Below are 17459 nucleotides of genomic sequence, written 5' to 3' on the forward strand. Positions count from 1 at the left end.
CCTGAATCCCAGGCCTACAAACTGCTCACAACAGATGCCGTGCGCAGATAGGTTTGACATGAGCAAGTAGGAGCCTCGTGTAGTTAACACCCCACATGACTGTCTGCAGGTCTGACTGGTAATAAACTAGGGCATAGTCACAGTGATGTTCTGAAGGCAGTAGAATGCTTTTAAAAATTATTTTATGTGTATGAGTGTTTTCCCCGCATGTGTGTATGTGCACCATGTGTGTGCAGTGCCTGTGAAAGTCAGAAGAGGGAGTCAGATCCCCTGGAATTTGAGTTACAATGATTGTGAATTGCCATGCCAGTGCTGTGAACCAAACTCAGTCCTCAGGAAGAGCAGCCAGTGCTCTTAACTGCTGAACTAGCTCTCCAGCCCAGGGATGGCAGTAGGTTTTAACTGATGAGCCTCATGGGTGGAAGGGGAGGGGACCTCTGACCCGTGAAAAAAACTGAGGAAAAAGTCAGCTTTGGTTTAGTTAGATATGGCTCATGGCACCAGGCCAAGACAGACCAGGTCACTGGCTGTCTGAATTAGAACGGATGGTTCCTAGGGCCTCTATAAGGCCCATTCAGGGTGAATTAACCTCTGGCCATGCTCAGTATTAAGACTGTAGCAGCATCTGATCTCTAAATGGGAGCCATGGTCTGAAGTTGGGGATCCAATATGATGTTTGTTACCAAGGGCTGTGCTCATAGCTGTGAGTGTTGGCACCACGGGCTTTTAGGCACTTAGCATTAAGCCTATACTGGTCATAGACTGGGAAGGCCATTGGCACAGAGCTAGGTCCATGCATCTTAAATAGCATCCACCCCACAGGAAGGCTCTGGTATCCACCTGTACCTATGGGTTCATATGATTTCAAAAGCAGCTTTTTAAACCAGTTCTGCATTTCTTCTGCCTGTTACTTGTATCTCAAGCATTCATCTGCTTGGCAGCAGCAGTACCTTGGCTCCCTCCACACAAAGGCTGCTGAGGAGGCTGGAATGTGTGTGAAGGAGTAGAAGGAGCAACAGAAAGATGAAAGAGCTTCCTGGCTTCTGTCAAAGCACGCCTAGCTCTCTGCTATATGTATGCAGGATTCCATTGGGGGCCAATCTGGGGTCATCCATCAAAAGATTCAGTCATTTTGGATATCCCAAGTTATTTTTTAAAGATCAGAATTCAAACCTTTGACTGTACCTGGAGCATTTACCTTGAGAATGGCTACCACAGCACAGTCCCAGCAATTGTTATTGGCCTTGAAAGAAGCAGAAAGCAGAGGACAATGACAAGGACATGGTATACCAAAAGAAATCGTTCCACCCCAGAATAGTTTGGTAAGCCAGTGAGTTTACTGAAGTCCTGATGGGTCCGTGGGAAAGAGGCTACCTAAGGAAGCATACAGCTGCATCACAGAGATGCCCGGCCCAGCTTGGATGACTCAGAGTACTGCCACCCTGAGCTCCCTGCACAGTCTGCAGGATTCTCGGCTCTCCCAGTGCAATGGTGTGCTCCCCCAGTGATTGCTGCTGCTGAGATAACTTCATTGGACTTTGCAAATCTGGAACCTTCTACGTTTCCCGAGTCTTGAAAATGTAGTTTACTTCTGGATCTTATGAGTCTCCTCATTCCCTCTGTAAGGAAATGTTTCGATTCAGTGGAAATAGCTGCATAGCAGCTTCATCGCAGATGGACCAGGTCGTGTGGGCACAGTCACAGCTCCCCTTAGAGCTGAGTCTGGTTCTCAGCCATCGCTCCTAAGGGGTCCCGAGTCCGTCATTGGTCAAGTGTTCTGGACTCTGACTTGGTGTTTTAGGATGCACAGATCTGTCTCAGTGGGATTTGATCCATCCCATGCTTGTATCTCCGTTTGCACATCCCAGGCCAGGATTGCATATCAGTAAGGAGGTCTATGATGATTTCCAACAAACTTTCCCAAAATTCTATCACCTAATGATTTCTCTGGCATCTTTTACAGTGTGGGACTTCATCTTTCCTGTTCCGAGTGAGTGATAAGAGAAAGATAATAACAATGTCATTGGCTTGGAGACACACGATGGCTCTGCTTGCCTTTGCTTGTGACCTGTGCCATTACTTCACCTCCATGGGTCTCTATTTCCTTTTCTATAAAATGTGGTACCTCACGAGCTGCTGAGGAGATTTGTTAGAAACAAGAACTGTACGTGGCAGAGGCCTGGCATGCAGTAGGTGCCCAATACGGTTAGTTGGCTCTGTAAGGAAATGTTGTTTTTGCTTCTTTTTTTCTGCCCTCTGTTTTAATGTACATCTGCTTGTTCTGTGCCTGAAACAGCGAGCAAAGATTGTTCTTGATCAGCAGAGAGGAAAAGCTGAGTGAAAACTAGTCTCCAATACCACAGACTTCTCCCAATTTTTTTTTTTTTTTTTTTTTTTTTTTTTTTTTTGGTTTTTCGAGACAGGGTTTCCCTGTAGTTTCTAGAGCCTGTCCTGGAGCTAGCTCTTGTAGACCAGGCTGGCCTCGAACTCAGAGATCCGCCTGCCTCTGCCTCCCGAGTGCTGGGATTAAAGGCGTGCGCCACCACCGCCGGGCCAGACTTCTCCCAGTTTTAAAGGGATTTGAATGAAAGAAAGGATAAGCCATGGAAATGCTCTTGTATTTGGATCCCCCCTCTCTCTTCTTCCCTCCCTCAGCCCTTAGTTCTCCACTTACTTGCTCACCAGAGTGGAGTGGCAGTTGTCTCCATGATATGCAGGGTGGACACGTCCAGAGAAGTCAGCAGTACCTTTAAAGAGAACAGAACTGCCCACCGCTGTTGCGCTTTCCCCCACTAGGACTGCAGGACAAAAGCAATTCATGAGCAAAGGTTTCATCGCAATGGCAATAAGTTACCATAAAACAAGTTCTCAATGGTATCACCCATATGCTTTAAATAAACAGCTTTAGAAATATAAAATAACAAACACATTGTGGGCAGTTGGCTCGATTAACAGATGCGACCTGGGCTCTAATATAAGAATTAGGGGTGTTGCATATGGCATAGAGGAGACGGGACTCTTCTCCTTGGATGCTCTTGCCAAAACAAGACTGGCTTTTGTGGCATATGGCTTTGTTCTAAGTTGCATTTCTTTCAATCAAGAAACCACCCCCCCTTCAAATTCAGTTTTTGTTCTCTATTACCCATCCATGCAATGTTGTTTTCATGTCAGTGTGTGCATATGCCAAATCATACATAGTTACAATCTTGGTGTTTTCAGAGTAAGGTAATCTAGTCTCCTTCGAAGCACACTCATCTTCACGCAAACAAGGAGACAGAACAACAGGCCACAATTGTTTTTTCAGTTATTAACATGCTTCTGAGGAGGAATCATTCCACACACTTAAAAAAATGTATCCAAGAAAGCAATGAACCATAATCTAGGTAGTCGGGATGTCCTGCCTTTAAGGTTATTTGTGACTATAATAAAATGGCTACACCCCATTTCCTGCCTTTACTTAGCTTCTTGGCCCACATATAATATCCCTAAATACCATACCCTTCCTTCTTTCTTCTCCACCCTCTCCCATCCCCTCACTCACCCCAGTGAAGAGGTGATAACGTCACCTATCTGGCTTCATGCCCGTGGTGTTGGACTGTCAAGACAAAAGCACATGCCCAAAGTAGTTGATAGTAGCATCTCACTCCCATAGCAGTTGGTGCTGATGCTGCGAGCCTAGCTAATGCCATCTGATAGTGTGTTAGAGTTCAACCTTTCTACGGTTCAGGCCCAGGCTACTGATATGCCAAGCTTTACTTACATACCTCTTACCTTCTACAAAGGATACAGGATAACAAGAATCTTAGATCCCAATAAAAACACAGAGCCTGTGGTCTGATCCTTTTATACATGATTTCCTCCTTTTCGACCTGAAAACTATCTTGCCTCTTTTTGCATAGTCATCACATGAGGTTCATTCACTATTGTCATGACAGTATCTTATAAAATTAGGCCAGCAAAAATTTCCACAAGGAAAGACACTACATGCTGATGAGCAGCTTGGAACAATAATAATAACAAAATAATAATAATTGCAATAACAACAACAACAACAAAAAGCAAGGTCTTAACTGAAGTCTTGTTACACATTTTAAAGACTTAATTATTTTATATGTATGCCTGAGTTCCTGAGTGCATGTATGTGCAGCACACAAGTGCAGTACCCACAGACATCAAAAGAGGGCATGGGATCCCTGGAACTGGCCTTGTAGATAGTGGAGATCTGCCATGTGTGTGCCAGGATCCAACCTAGGTCCGCGGAAGAGCAGCCGGTGCTCTTAACCACTGAACCATCTCTCCAGCTCCCTGTTACACTTTTAATTGAAAGTTTCTAGTAGGTAGGTAGGCTACTTTTCATTCTGAGTCAGCCAAAAGTGAGAACAACCTGGACATGAGCTTTGTAACTCAAAGAACTTTATTTATCAGCTCCAGGCTTAGAATGCAACAAGTTTTCTGTGGGCTTTTTTTCTTTTCTTTCCTTTTCTCTTCTCTTCTTTTTCTTTTTTCCTTTTTTTTTCTTCTTTTCTCTTTTCCTTTTGACATCAAACACTTCTAAAGAGAAAAAAATGGGGAGGCGAGATTCTGGTTTGTCTTGTGTGGTTCCTCAGATATGGGCAAACTGAGCACCAGTTTTCTGTATCCCTGCTCTCTGGTTTCCAGCCTGCACGCCTGTGGGTATAGGACTCTCTTGCAGAGAGAGCTCTCCCCAGGTCCCATGTCAGAATTCCCAGACTCAATTTCTGTTGTTGTTTGGGGATGTTTTTAAGCCTGTCTAATATCTCTGCCTGGGTCTGGCTTGCTACCCTCACCCCAGTCATGTAATATTGTTCGACTAGCATTGGGTTTGTCTTTCTCTTTTTCTTTTTTACATCGAGACCCCCTCCACACGTGACCAGATATTTCCTATACGCCTTTACAAGTGTTCCCTGTGGTTCTGCAGGTTGTCCACAGTCTGCCAGTGTACCTACGTCCTGTGTAGTGGTTCTTGGCAGCAACTTCAATGGGACCTGGACTTTGTATTTGTTTTGTAGTGATTAAAAGCTGGGGACACAGACAAATTAAAAAAACATGGCTGGGTGCTGAATACATAACTCTGCACGGGTTGTGTCTTCAGGTCTTGTCTATAAGAGCTCTTGATGATGCTCCATTGCATGGTTGTTCGGGGCTTCTTTATTTACCTTGGGTGTCAATATAGGATTAAAAAGTTTTTTAAGAAACGTTTTATTTGGTTAATTCCGTTGTAATGAAGGCTGAAATTTTATACCCAGTGACTCGTACTTATTTGAAATGATATATTTAAGACGTGTAACACAGCTCCCCACCCCTTTAAAAAAAAATGCTAGTTGCCGCTGACTTTAGGAAAGCCAAAACGCTTTCTCTAACTTTCATAACCTGAAAGGGTTCCTGTGCCAGGGCTTGTTCGTCCCCTTCTGAATTCTCTGTGCCTCTCGCCTCTCTCAGCTCTGGGGTTTGGGGTCTTTGTCAGCCCCAGGCACTTCCAATCCTCTATTTGCTTTAAGCACTGTGTGAAGGATCTGCTGGTACTGCCTCTCCTCCCGGCTCCGGGCTGACGGAACACGCCCAGTTCCCTCTCCTCGTGCTTTGATTGGCTCCTGGGGTCACATGAGGGACCCGAGGGTTGGAATTCTGACTTGTGGCTTTTGGCACTCCTTTTTCTTTTTAAAAATCGCTGGCTCTGTGGCTCTCTCCTGGGGCTCGGTGCCTTTGGCCGAGTCTGGAGACAGCTGCGAACAGCCACGGGCAGCTGAGGTGGCAGTGGGAATTCTCCCGAGATGTTCAGCCAGGTGCCCAGGACCCCGGCTGCAGGCTGCTATTATCTAAATCCCATGACACCTGAGAGCCAGGAGATGTACTTGCGATTTGATCAGACTGCCAGACGCTCTCCCTACAGGATGAGCCGGATCCTAGCACGCCATCACCTAGTGACTAAAATTCAGCAAGGTGAGTTGTGGGCACTGCCAGGGTGCCGCTCATTTCTGTTGGCTCTGTCTTGTGCTACTTAGAAAGTTATCGTTCGCACTGTACACCGCACAGATCCCTATGCCACGCTGCGTGGAACTCTTCCAGCTAACTTTAGACTCCAGTGTTAAGCAGTTTGTGACAGCGCTGAGCGCCGCATAACTCACAAGACTATTTCCCAGTAGGACGTGAATCATGAATTCCAAATCCTCCGTGCGTCAACGGAACGAATAAGAAAGGTTTACTCAATGTGTGTGTGTGTGTGTGTGTGTGTGTGTGTGGTGGGTAGATTTTCTGCAGGTAAACTCATCTCCAGCCTGCCTGGAGCTTATAGGGCATCTTCATTGAAGGGGAACAGCAAGAGTCTATGCTGAAGGACACAGGGCTGACAGCTTGAATTACATTCTTTTCCTGTCTGTGTGTTTGTGTGGATACTCACCGCTGATTTGTTGATACTGTTTTCTTGCTAAAGGATAAATGTGACTCTTCACCTTCAAACAGAGCCTCTGACTCCACACACTTAGGAGCATTGGCTTCCTAAGGCAAGGGGGTAGGTGGGATTACGTTATTACCGGCTGCTAAGTGATCCTTTTTCATTCTCAAAGGAAAAAATAAAATCTTTGTACCCTGAACATTAATAAAATTCATGGTTTGTTTCGTTTAAAGGCTTAAAGCTTAAAGCATGCTCTGTATGAGACAGATCCAAAGAGTGTCAAGGAAATCCCTGACTAGTGACCATTTAAAAGACAGGCCCATCCAGATCCACAGTCAGTAGCTAGTCACCTTCCTGCTGACTACAGACCTAACTAAATCATTCCATTGGCCCTACCAGGAATGTCAAGAGCTGTTAGGAAAATGGAGTTCCCACTTAGATCCGTGTGTTTAAGAGTCTGTTGAATTTTCAAGGGGAAGCCAGGGTCTGTAATCTTAAAAGATCTCACTGCCATGTCTCCGAGAGGAACAATACATATTCCAGCGGGCGGCATCTAATGAGATTGTTTCCTTGGGAATGGGCATTTGTTTGTGAATGTTCAGGAACTGGCTATGTGTGAAGGATACTGGTGCCGCATACCATTCTGATTGCAGGAAGGATATTAAGTCACTCCATGAACTCTGTGTGCAAGTCTCACTTGAATAGAAACAAAAGTATTCCCTGTGGCTTGATTTAAAAATATATTCAGCTGAGAATAAGACCCGACTCTGTGTTCAACTCAGCAACTTCTTACCATGGGGGGCATATTGGGTCTGTCATCCTTTGGACATTGATTAGCAAGCAATCTGTCATCTGCAGACTGTGCTCAGCTCTCCATGTGCATATGAAGCTTATCATATTAGAAATTGCGTGTCTTTACAATCCTCTTCATATGTATCGTCATGTGATTCGTCATATGTATCGTCATATGGTCATTGATTTATGTTCTTCTGGGATGACGGTTGTTTTTTGTGAATTACCATTGAAAGTGAATCATTCTTACATATGGGCACTGTATCCCTGTCTGTGCTTTATTTTTGAATAATTAGAAAATCCCAGGAGCCTCCTTGTTTTATATGGGGTAATGGAATGATTGAAGCGACTGGATTCCTAAAGGTTAAAAGCAACAGTTAGGAAACAGGACAGAATTCCCACCCTCGACTGATTCAGAAGTCGTGATGGGTGAACATGGTACACTGTTTAGTGCGTAGCTACAAAGTGACTTTTATCAGATTTGCCGTATTGATAGACTGGCTTCTCTTCATGGCACAGGCTATTAGTGGAGCATTTGCAGCATATCAGGATGTGAGAACTATGAATGCTAACTTATTTTTCTCTCAAAAAGCACTAATAGTTCAGTGTCCTTTTAGATCCATTGTGAAGCTGAGCAAACAGAAGCACATGACCTTCAGAGACATATGGTGGAGCTGGCATTTGGACACAAATCTGAGGCTCATGTTCTTCAATACACTACACTCTATTTGGGGTTTATATACATTGATTGTATGAATGTTAGATAGAATGCTGGACCTATGGTTTGGTTTTGGGTTCTAGGACACACCAAAGTTCTCGTAACTAGAGACAGCAAGGAATCCATTACAGATTTCCAGTTGCCTACTCACTGTGTGACTTCCAGTTAGGTTTTATTTCTGTTGTGGGAGCAATGTACTATGAGTTTGGGTCTGTTTGGATAGTTAGTACCCAGAAGTTCAGGATACCAAGTTATGTTACCCACAATCTTTAACCATTCCATTAAAGTAGAGTGCATATAAAATTAATATAAGTTTTATATTTGTATACCAGCATCTTAAAGTGACGGCCACAGCAGCAAAATTCCAGCATCTTGCCTTAGATCTTTTAAAAGAACTTTTGCACTTATTAATATCATTTGTGGTACCACAGTCATGATTTCCTGTGGCTGGTGGGGTGGGGGGAGTACAGAGAGGAGCAAGTTGCTCTCCGATGACCTCATTCTAGTGAGCTAATCATTGAATGGCATGGACATGATTCAACGGCAGATACACTCATGGGAAGGGAAAACAAGGGAGAGAAATAATGGAACCCTTTGATGATGCCTGAGACCAGAATTGTTACCCAAACCCTCATGAATCAAGGCTTGCTCGTCTTAGGGCAGGGCATACTCCAAAACATGCACATGTTCCTTCTCCAGTCTTATACTGCAGCTCTGTAGCTAATCCCAGCTAAGAAGAGAAAGATCTAAAACAGAGTGCCGGAGAGCACAGCGAGCGCCTACCAGAAGTTGTTGCTCTCCTCCCTGCTCTTTGCCTGAATCAATCTGGAAATTGTTGCAGCGGAAATAGAAAGGCAATGACAATGGTCCTCACTCAAACCTCATTCATTGCTTCCTTCTCCAGGAGGCACCCTGGGGAGAGAGAACAGGGGATGTGGATGTGAGGGTATAGTTAGGCCATGGCAAGACAGGACGGGATTTGTTTTCCGATTTTAATATAGTAAGATATGTACAACTTAAACTTACCACAGCAGTCATTTGTCAGTGTATTGTATGGTTGTTATCATACTGTTGGCGGCCACAGGTATTGTCCAGCTCCACTTACATCTTGCTGGAACTGAAATTCTCAATGCACCCATTACACTTGCTTCATTTCCTCCCTCACATCAGCCCCTGCCTACCACTGTCTTGCTTTCATCTAAATTACAGTGTTTTCATAATATTTATTTACCTCTGAATGCTGCATAGTATCCCATTGTATGTCTGCATCATATTTCCCCTTTAAAAAATGCATTTACCATAATTGGCCTTGTAGGAGAACTGGCCTTCCAATGTCGTTATTTTGGGATATCAAAAAACATCATGTTCTCTCTCTCTCTCTCTCTCTCTCTCTCTCTCTCTCTCTCTCTCTCTCTCTCTCTCCTTGCAAAAGCTAAATCAAAGCAGGTCCATAAATGTGGTTATTTTTTGAAGAAATCTATCATCATGCATTTATTTGAAATTCTCAAAAACCATCATGATATGGCCCATATTTCAGTACCATCTACTGACATAAGAAAAAAGAGGCAGGGATCCAGGCACTGTTTTGACACTGTCCATCTTTATGGTGGCAGTTTCCAGGACATCACTGGGCCTTTGCTTTTGAGTGAGTAATGTGGACAGGCTATGTCTTGTGTTAGAATTCTCTGTAGTCATATCAGTAATTATTTGACTGCGTGGATAGAAAACTGAGGGACTTAAATACAACGTGAAAAAAACCATAAGGAGTCGCAACGTCTTCTGCCATCTATGAAGTTACAGCATCTCTGCCATCTGCGGAGTCGCAGCATCTCTGCCGTCTGCAGAGTCACAGCATCTCTGCCGTCTGCGGAGTCGCAGCATCTCTGCCGTCTGAGGAGCTGCAGCATCTCTGCCGTCTACGGAGTCACAGCATCTCTGCTGGTCTGCAGAATCACAGCGTCTCTGTCATCTGAAATCAGCCAGCGGCTTCTAATTTTTAATTTTTCTGTTTTCTGAAGAAAGCAGTAAAACGAATTCAGGTTTTGGTTTTTTCATTGCTACTAAATTCTCGTGTGATTTCAGGGAAGTCACAACTCCTCTGAAACTTCCTTCATATAACATGGGTTTGGATTAAGCTCTCTGTAAAGTTCTCTTCATGTCTGAAATTGGAGAATTCCTTGTTCTCGGGTATCCTTTGAGAGAAGGACCATTCTTACTCCAGCTTTCCTTATTATGATGCTCAGTATCTATCTGCTTACGTCTGATCCATGTGCTTTTGGTATTTGTGTCCTAAGACCGCAAGGATATGCAGTCTGTGGTCTATTTAAATGTTGTAATTACTATAATTATGGAGAAACTTTTCCCCCCAGGGGTCCTGGCCTTGATGTGACCTTGTTGTTTTGTCCAGTTGGTATCAGGCGTGTGGAGAGTAGAGAATGCCTGTGTGTGCCCTTGTGCTCACTGCGAGATTCTATGCTTGATAAGAAATAGAGAATTCAGAAAATCTCACTGCTAGGGAAAGTAGTGGAAGCTGGGCTTTCGTTTTTCCTTGAAGTTTAATCTAAGATGATCTTTAAACAGACACAGTGACGGAGTTGAACTTTGCTAAAGTGGTACGTGTCTCAGTCCACAAATAATTCAAGCAGTATGAGTGGCATGGTTTCTCTCCCCCATTACTCTGTCAAATGGCATCTTGGGAATTTGCCCAACCTAAGTGGTGAGCGTTGCCCGTCCCTGGTGAGTGAGGACCCTCAATGCCCTCCACCCCCTAACTGGATAGTGTCAGCCTAAATTAAACGATCATTTGTTCCTCTGAAATATTTGGTCCTTTTCTTACCCAATCCTCTCTGAGTAACAGGGCAAATGTGACGCAAAAGAACAAAGGAAGCACAGAGAGCAGGCTGGGAAGGCACCCGTCGCCAGTGCCCATCCACATTGCTCAAGCTTCTGAAACAGAGAGTGTGGCAATTGGTACAAGTCACATTTTCTAAATCAGAACCTGTTTCTCTTGAGTAGGGGTGATTGGAGGGCCTGCTGTGGAAAGGGTACCAGCTAACCAAGGTTACAGGGAAATGGGCTAGTGACTTCAGCCAAATAACCCCAGGGAGTGTTTAAAGCTTTTACTACCTAGCAGGAAGAAAAGTAGGAAGAAGAGCAGCAAGTGAACCGCAGAAAGACATCAAGAAAAGAGAGATGTGCTTATGACCATAAAGACCACGAGCCCATAGCCTCGGGTTGCTGCTCTTGTTCGCTCTGATTCTATAAACACCACTCACGTTCAAACAGCTTGCAATCTGGGGTCTGTGGCAGTACTTTAAGAAAGAGGGAGTTCATTTTCTCACCTCCACTCCTCTCCCCCCATCAACTGCACTTTAATTCCTAGTAAAATCTATGACCAGTGTGACTGGCTCTCACAAATTGAGAATCCTCCTTTTCCTGGAAAACTTAATTATGGGCAAGATAGAAGTACTGATCACCCTCCCAACTCACCAACTCAGCATTGGTAGCCCTAGTGCCTGTCAGTGGATGATCCAAAAGAACCAAGCTAGTAAAGAGCCAACAGCAAGTGAACTTCAGTAAATCTCTATGATAAAGGGGGAATATGCAGGTGGGGACTGAACAGAGAAATGTCATTTACCAGGATATATTCTGTCTCTGCATTTAGTTATGAGACTACAGCAAAGAAGATGGAGCAGCCATAAATCACACCCCGGATATTTGGATAAAATAAAGATTAGTTAAAAATCATTTGCTATTTGCCTGGAGACAGTTGGAATATGAGCTGGGTGGGGAACGGTACCATATGTTAGTTTGTGGTAGCCTGTGGAAGAATATACAATTCAATAGGACCATAAGAGAAAAAAATACTCCAACAGAAAGAAAAAAGGCTGGTTAATTTGTAAGATAAAATAAAAAGCATTATTACACAGAAGTATAAAATACACAAGGCCCCACATAGCTATTTAAAATGGTCCACAAATTGGACTTTCAGCTTTCTGGTATGTAAGAAAGGATCAGAGGAGAAAACACAATCAAGGGATACTGTGCCAGGTCCATTACATAGAAACACACAACATAGCTTCTCGTGGTACTTGATATTCGGAAAAATATCCTCCAAAAACTGTCTGAGAGTAACTTCCTACACCAGTCTCGTTAGGAGCTGTGGTGGAGGCTGTGTCCAGCCACTACTGTGGCGACTCCAGCGCTACCATTTATTTCCTTTAAGCTTTTATTTTGGATTGATTTGTTTTATTGTATGCCTGTGTTTTGCCTGCACGTGTGTCTGGGCATCGCATGCAGTACCTGGTGTCTGTGGAGGTCAGGAGAGGTCACTGGATTTGCTGGAACTGTAGATGTGATCTGTAGGTGCTGGAAACTGAGCCCAAGCCCTCTGCATAAATAACAAGCACTCTCAAGCACTGGGCCCCTCCCGAGTCTCATCATTTCTCCCTTTTACCTGTCAGTGGGCTTAGGGCCACCACAAGAAGTTACACCTCCATAAAAGTGTCCGGAAGAGGGGTGAGTGGCTGAGAAGGGGTTAGCGCAGTCTTCTGACTTCATATAAGAAGAGCAAGGAGACCGTGCAGAAGCAGCGCTCCCAGGTCTGTGCCGCGGGACGAGAGTCCCATTAGACGGGCATTCCTGCAGGAGCTGTTTCTGCAGTTAAGTAATTTGGGAAGCGACGCATCTTTCTTCCTTCCTTGAAAATTTCCACACAGCGAAGGCAGAGAAAGGCTGCTCCAGAGAACACTTTGTTTAAACTGCCAGTCTTTGTCAGGCAACCACTTTCCACCAGATTCCAGAAAGTGATGTCTTCCAAAGCTAAGGCTGCCTGGGACTGGCTGGAAAACAGTTGAGGGCAGTGCATGCTCAAATAATTCTCTTCATATTCCTGGCATGGATCTTACAGAACCTAGTTGGAAGGTTTTTATGGTTTTTTTAAGGGTGACATTGCAAATATTCTGCTTTTTCTAAAAAAAAAAAATAGGTGATTTGACATCTTTTAAATTTTTGTTTATTAATTTTTTTCATGTGCTATATTTTGATCAAATTCCTTGCTTTCCCTAAACTTCTCCTAGATTCTCCCCCACCTTTCACCACCCACACGACTTCATTTTCTCCCTTTAAAGCCAACAAATGAAGCAGGGAGGAAAGAAAGTCAAAACAGACAAACTAAAGAAAAGAAAGAAAATAAAAAATTCTACTGGGTAGAGGCCAGCTAGCCATCTTTTAAAAAAAATCAAAACAACGAAATGCGGATTCGACCCTGAGTATTCATCCCCTGCTTGTGGGTCAAACAGAAAACCGAGAGCGTGTTTGAGCAGTTGTTAATCAACAGGACACAGCAGATAAGCAATGGCAGAGACGTCTAAAACCTAAGTACCAATGAGCTGGAAGTGAGAAGGCTGCTCTCTGGTTTGGGATTGTTCTAACCAGCCATCTAAGAAAAGTCTTGAATGAGTTCAGAAGGGGTCCGGCATTTCCATAGCTAACTGAAGATAGGTCCAGGATTGCTTGGAAGTGGAATCCTCAGTCACACAGAAACATCTGTGGCCCTTGGGCAGCCTCAAACTCCTCTCTCACTGGCTCTAGGTGACCAGCCCCTGAAGACAGGGCCCTAAGTACCTCTCACTTCCTCACGTCATGGTCCAGACATCCCTTTGGTTGTAATGAATGTCTGGTACCGGGCCCTTCATGATCACAAGGCCCTGTGTGTAAAGGAAACGAAGTTATTCTCAGTACGCAGAAGAACGTGAACTGGGCAGAATATAGGCGATCTTGATTAGTAAAATCTGTTGAACTGAGTTTAAAAACAACTTGTCAATTCCCAGGAAGCTTCCAGATACGTTCTTAGGATATTTTCCTCAGCTGGTAAAGACGTGGCATTTGAACATTTGCATGATGCATGATCCTTCTTAAACAGATCTTCACAACATGTCAGAACTCTACAGAGGAACGCACTGAAGTGTCTTCCTAGCTGGCCTCCGTGCTCCTTCATAAAGTCATATCAGACCACAGCAAGCATTACAGAATGAGACCGTCTAGGGCAAGACACATCACCAGGGAGATTTATGCATCCGTGTTTGAAGAGACATAAATCCCCCTCTTCCCACAACTTAGTATCTAAAGGGATTCAAGGAGGAACTTGGGGGTGAAAAATGAAGTTACAGAATTTGTTACTGATGTTAACAGTAATAATGGGAATAAATCCAAAATATCGGCCATCCTGACAGATGATTCCTCAAAGTAGAGGAATACATTTTAAAGATTCTCGCAGAGGCATAGCTGACTGATCTGGGAATGATTTGTGTTGCTCTGCCTGTCACGCAGACCGATGAACACTAGGTTGAAACAGCATCCAGAGGGCCTGGCCGGTCACCACGGACCTGACTCGTGTCAGTATTTTGAGGCGCATTCCAGCTTTTCCCTACCAGGTTACTTTTGAAAAACCATGCATCTGGATGATAAAGAGCCTTTGATTTAGTGTTCCGTTTCTTTAAGTGAACAGCTGCCCTTCACCTACATTTGATCCACAAAATAACATGCCAGGGGAAGCTTTACGGCCATAGATCTGTATTTTCCTCACAGAAAGTTTTTACTATCATAAAGTTATTTACAATATCTCAAGTTTTGTGAGGTCCAAGGAAAAATGGCAAAGCTAGCAGTGGTTTTTCCAATAAGCCCATCCACACAAAACTGTCGTTCTTTTCTATTTAGTTTTCCTTTATGTGAATGGGTGTGGTGCCTGCATGTGTGTGTTTGTACTATTGTGTATGCTGTGCCAGTGGAGGCCAGAAGACTGTGCTGGACCCCCCGGGACTGGAGCTACAAATGGTTGTAAGCCACCCTGTGGGTGCTGGGAAAGAGAACCCCCATCCTCTGCAAGAGCAGCCAGTGCTCTTGACCACTGAACTGCCTCTCTGGGTCCAAAACTGGAGTTCTCAAGAGAAAAACTTAAGAAATGCACCTGACACTTTGAGGGACACAGAGCATCGCCTTTTAAATGCCTTTCTCAGAATAGACAGTGAAACCTGTTGAGAAGTCCTTGTGGACAGGACTTTTGTAAGCCGTGTACTGTGATCCTCCCATTCACGGTCACCAAAGTGCCGCTGTCTCTACCTTTGATGTCCTGGGTCAGAGGGCCTGGGAACCCCCTTCCCCACAGACTTATTCACCTGTCGTACCTCTAGGTCTGCGCTCTGCGGTCTGCAGCAGACCAAACTGCTTACGTGTTTTTATGGCTGGCTTCCTAGAAGACTGGGGAAAACCCTGGCAAGAAAGCGGGGGAGTCAGCCATACAGGATGCCCTGAAGATGTTCATGTAGCCTTTGCTTTCGCGGGAGCTCCTCTGTTGCTCTCCCATCCGTTCAGTGTATCTCCCTAAGCTTCCACATGTAAGCTAGAGTCTGGAAGCCCTGGAGGCCTCTGTGGTTGTCCACCTTGAGTTGATCCTCTCATCCTGCACCTTCCCAGCAGAGTGGTCTTCATCAAGTTTCTTAAGGGTCGGGGTGGGCAGGATGAAGCTCGTAACTGCAGCTGAGTTATTGAGAGGATTAAATGAGGGACTATAATTAATCACAGGACATAGTGCCTGATGCACACTAGATGTTTGATATAAGAAGATGGATATGGAGCATCCATGTGCATAAGAACCATCAACTTATGGCCAAAGGATGTGCCATGTTCACTGTGGTACCATAGCCGTGGGTGTCCTCAAAAAGTGTCTGTCCCGAATTTTGAATTATAAAACAAGAAATCTGTGGTCTTTCTGTTATTCTTTTCACTTCTTTTCAACTATAGGGAAAACTGTCACTCCTCCCAACTGTAATTTTCTTCTGTCAGTAGTGATTCTCTCTGCTGCTCTGAACTGGCCTGAAAGCAGCGAAGCCCATGGGCATCCCCTCCTGGGTAGTAACAGAGGCATTACTTGATCCACAGTATCCCTGACTCTTGATAGCCCATGTGACAAATTCTAAGCCTGGGAGAGGACTGGAAGCCTCGGGAATGATGGTGTGACAGAGTGAAGGGCTGGGGGTTGGGGGCAAGCAGTTGGAGAAGCAATGCCAGGTCAAGGCCTGGGAGAAGATTCATTCATCAGTAACAGTGATGTTGTGCATGGGACATCTGGGGGTAAAATGCAGCATCGTTTAATAAAGACCTTTTACTCCGTTCCTATCGATGCCCCTTCAGAGAATACAGTGTCTGAAGTAGAGAGCTCACCCAACCTGGACAAGGGATGGCAGGAATAAGTCACTCAAGTCTTCTGGATCCAAATTTCTCCTCCCTTGATGCGAACTACAAACGGATCACTCCATAACTGGTGTTGGGGGGGGGTATATGGATTAATACCCAAGGGAATTCTGTGAACTTGCAGACCATGTTGATGCTGCCAATGGGCTGTATTTGTTTGGCAATGTCAGGAAAGCCTGCCATACCCAAGTATTACAGATTGGGCCACTTAGACAATAAAAATTTATTCTCTTACCATCCTGGAGTCTAGAAATTGGTGAGCAAAGTGCTGGAAAAGTTGGTACCTTCTCGGGTCTCTCAGTTTCTGGATGTAGACCTTCATAACATCATTCCCATGTGTATTCTGATCTTGTTTTTATTAAGACAGCAGTCAGATTGGATTGGAGTCTACTGCTGCTACCTCATTTCGTGTCTATGTCTCTTCTGTCTCTAGTTGTAGTTATCCTCCAAGGACCTGGGGCTTAGGACATTAGCATACAAATCTAAGGAACACAGGATTCAGACCCTAACACTGACTGAGCATACATTTCCTAATGTGTCTGTTACTAACAAATAGAAGAAAGGCCACCTGTGTGTCTGTCAGACTCGGTCTCTAGTTGCTTCCTTCGTTTTCATCACTTAACACACAAAGCCATCGTGAAGTTATTTCATGTGTACCGAGCACCCCAACCCAAAGGCTGGAAATCTGAAATGGTCCCATATCTGAATCCCATGGAGCACAAGTGGAAAATTCCCCACCTGACCTCCAGGGACAGGATGCAGTCAGTGGAGCCGTGCCCTGAAAACCCTGGATGAGATTGCCTCTGGCTCAAGAGACATAAATGAATCTTGTGTGCTAAAGCTGAGGTTCCATCCCCAAAGGTATCGCATCATGCGTATGTAAATACTTCAGAACCTGCAAAGCAAGGGGAAATCTGGACATTTCTAGTCCTGCGCATTTCAGATAAAGACCATGCAGTCTGTAGCCCTGGTTTTCAGACGAGGGGCCTGGGAACAAGACACAAACTGAGAGACAATGAATGAATGACTTGCTCTTAAACTCGTCCGTGAACCCCTCCTTCCGAGTCAGTTTGATTTCCTGAACTGATGTTAACTTTCAGGTTTTTAATTTTACAGGAACTTTCCAAGTCTGAGTGTTCATGTAAAGAAGTACCTAGGAAAGAACATGTAAAAATGAACATAAGCTTTGCTGTTAAAATTCATTTCTTTTTCATGATTTTGAGGCTACCATAAAAAGCGGTGAGTTTCAGCATGGCAGCCTCTTACATACGCATCATTATACTGTGC

The 17459-nt window shown here is 44.4% G+C and overlaps 1 protein-coding gene across 2 annotated transcripts in view; it reads left to right on the forward strand.

Moving 5' to 3' along the window:
• The first annotated feature begins 5696 nt into the window (after positions 1–5696).
• Positions 5697–17459, forward strand: part of Stard13 (StAR related lipid transfer domain containing 13) — a 161970-nt gene continuing 150207 nt past the window's right edge. For both annotated transcript variants that reach the window (XM_038344788.2, XM_038344789.2), the window contains exon 1: positions 5697–5961. In XM_038344788.2, coding sequence (XP_038200716.1) covers positions 5793–5961 — 169 coding nt within the window. In that variant the 5' untranslated portion in view covers positions 5697–5792. The remainder of the gene's footprint in view (positions 5962–17459) is intronic.

The sequence above is a fragment of the Arvicola amphibius genome, chromosome 10 (assembly GCF_903992535.2).
Source record: "Arvicola amphibius chromosome 10, mArvAmp1.2, whole genome shotgun sequence".
NCBI classification, from domain to species: Eukaryota; Metazoa; Chordata; class Mammalia; order Rodentia; family Cricetidae; genus Arvicola; species Arvicola amphibius.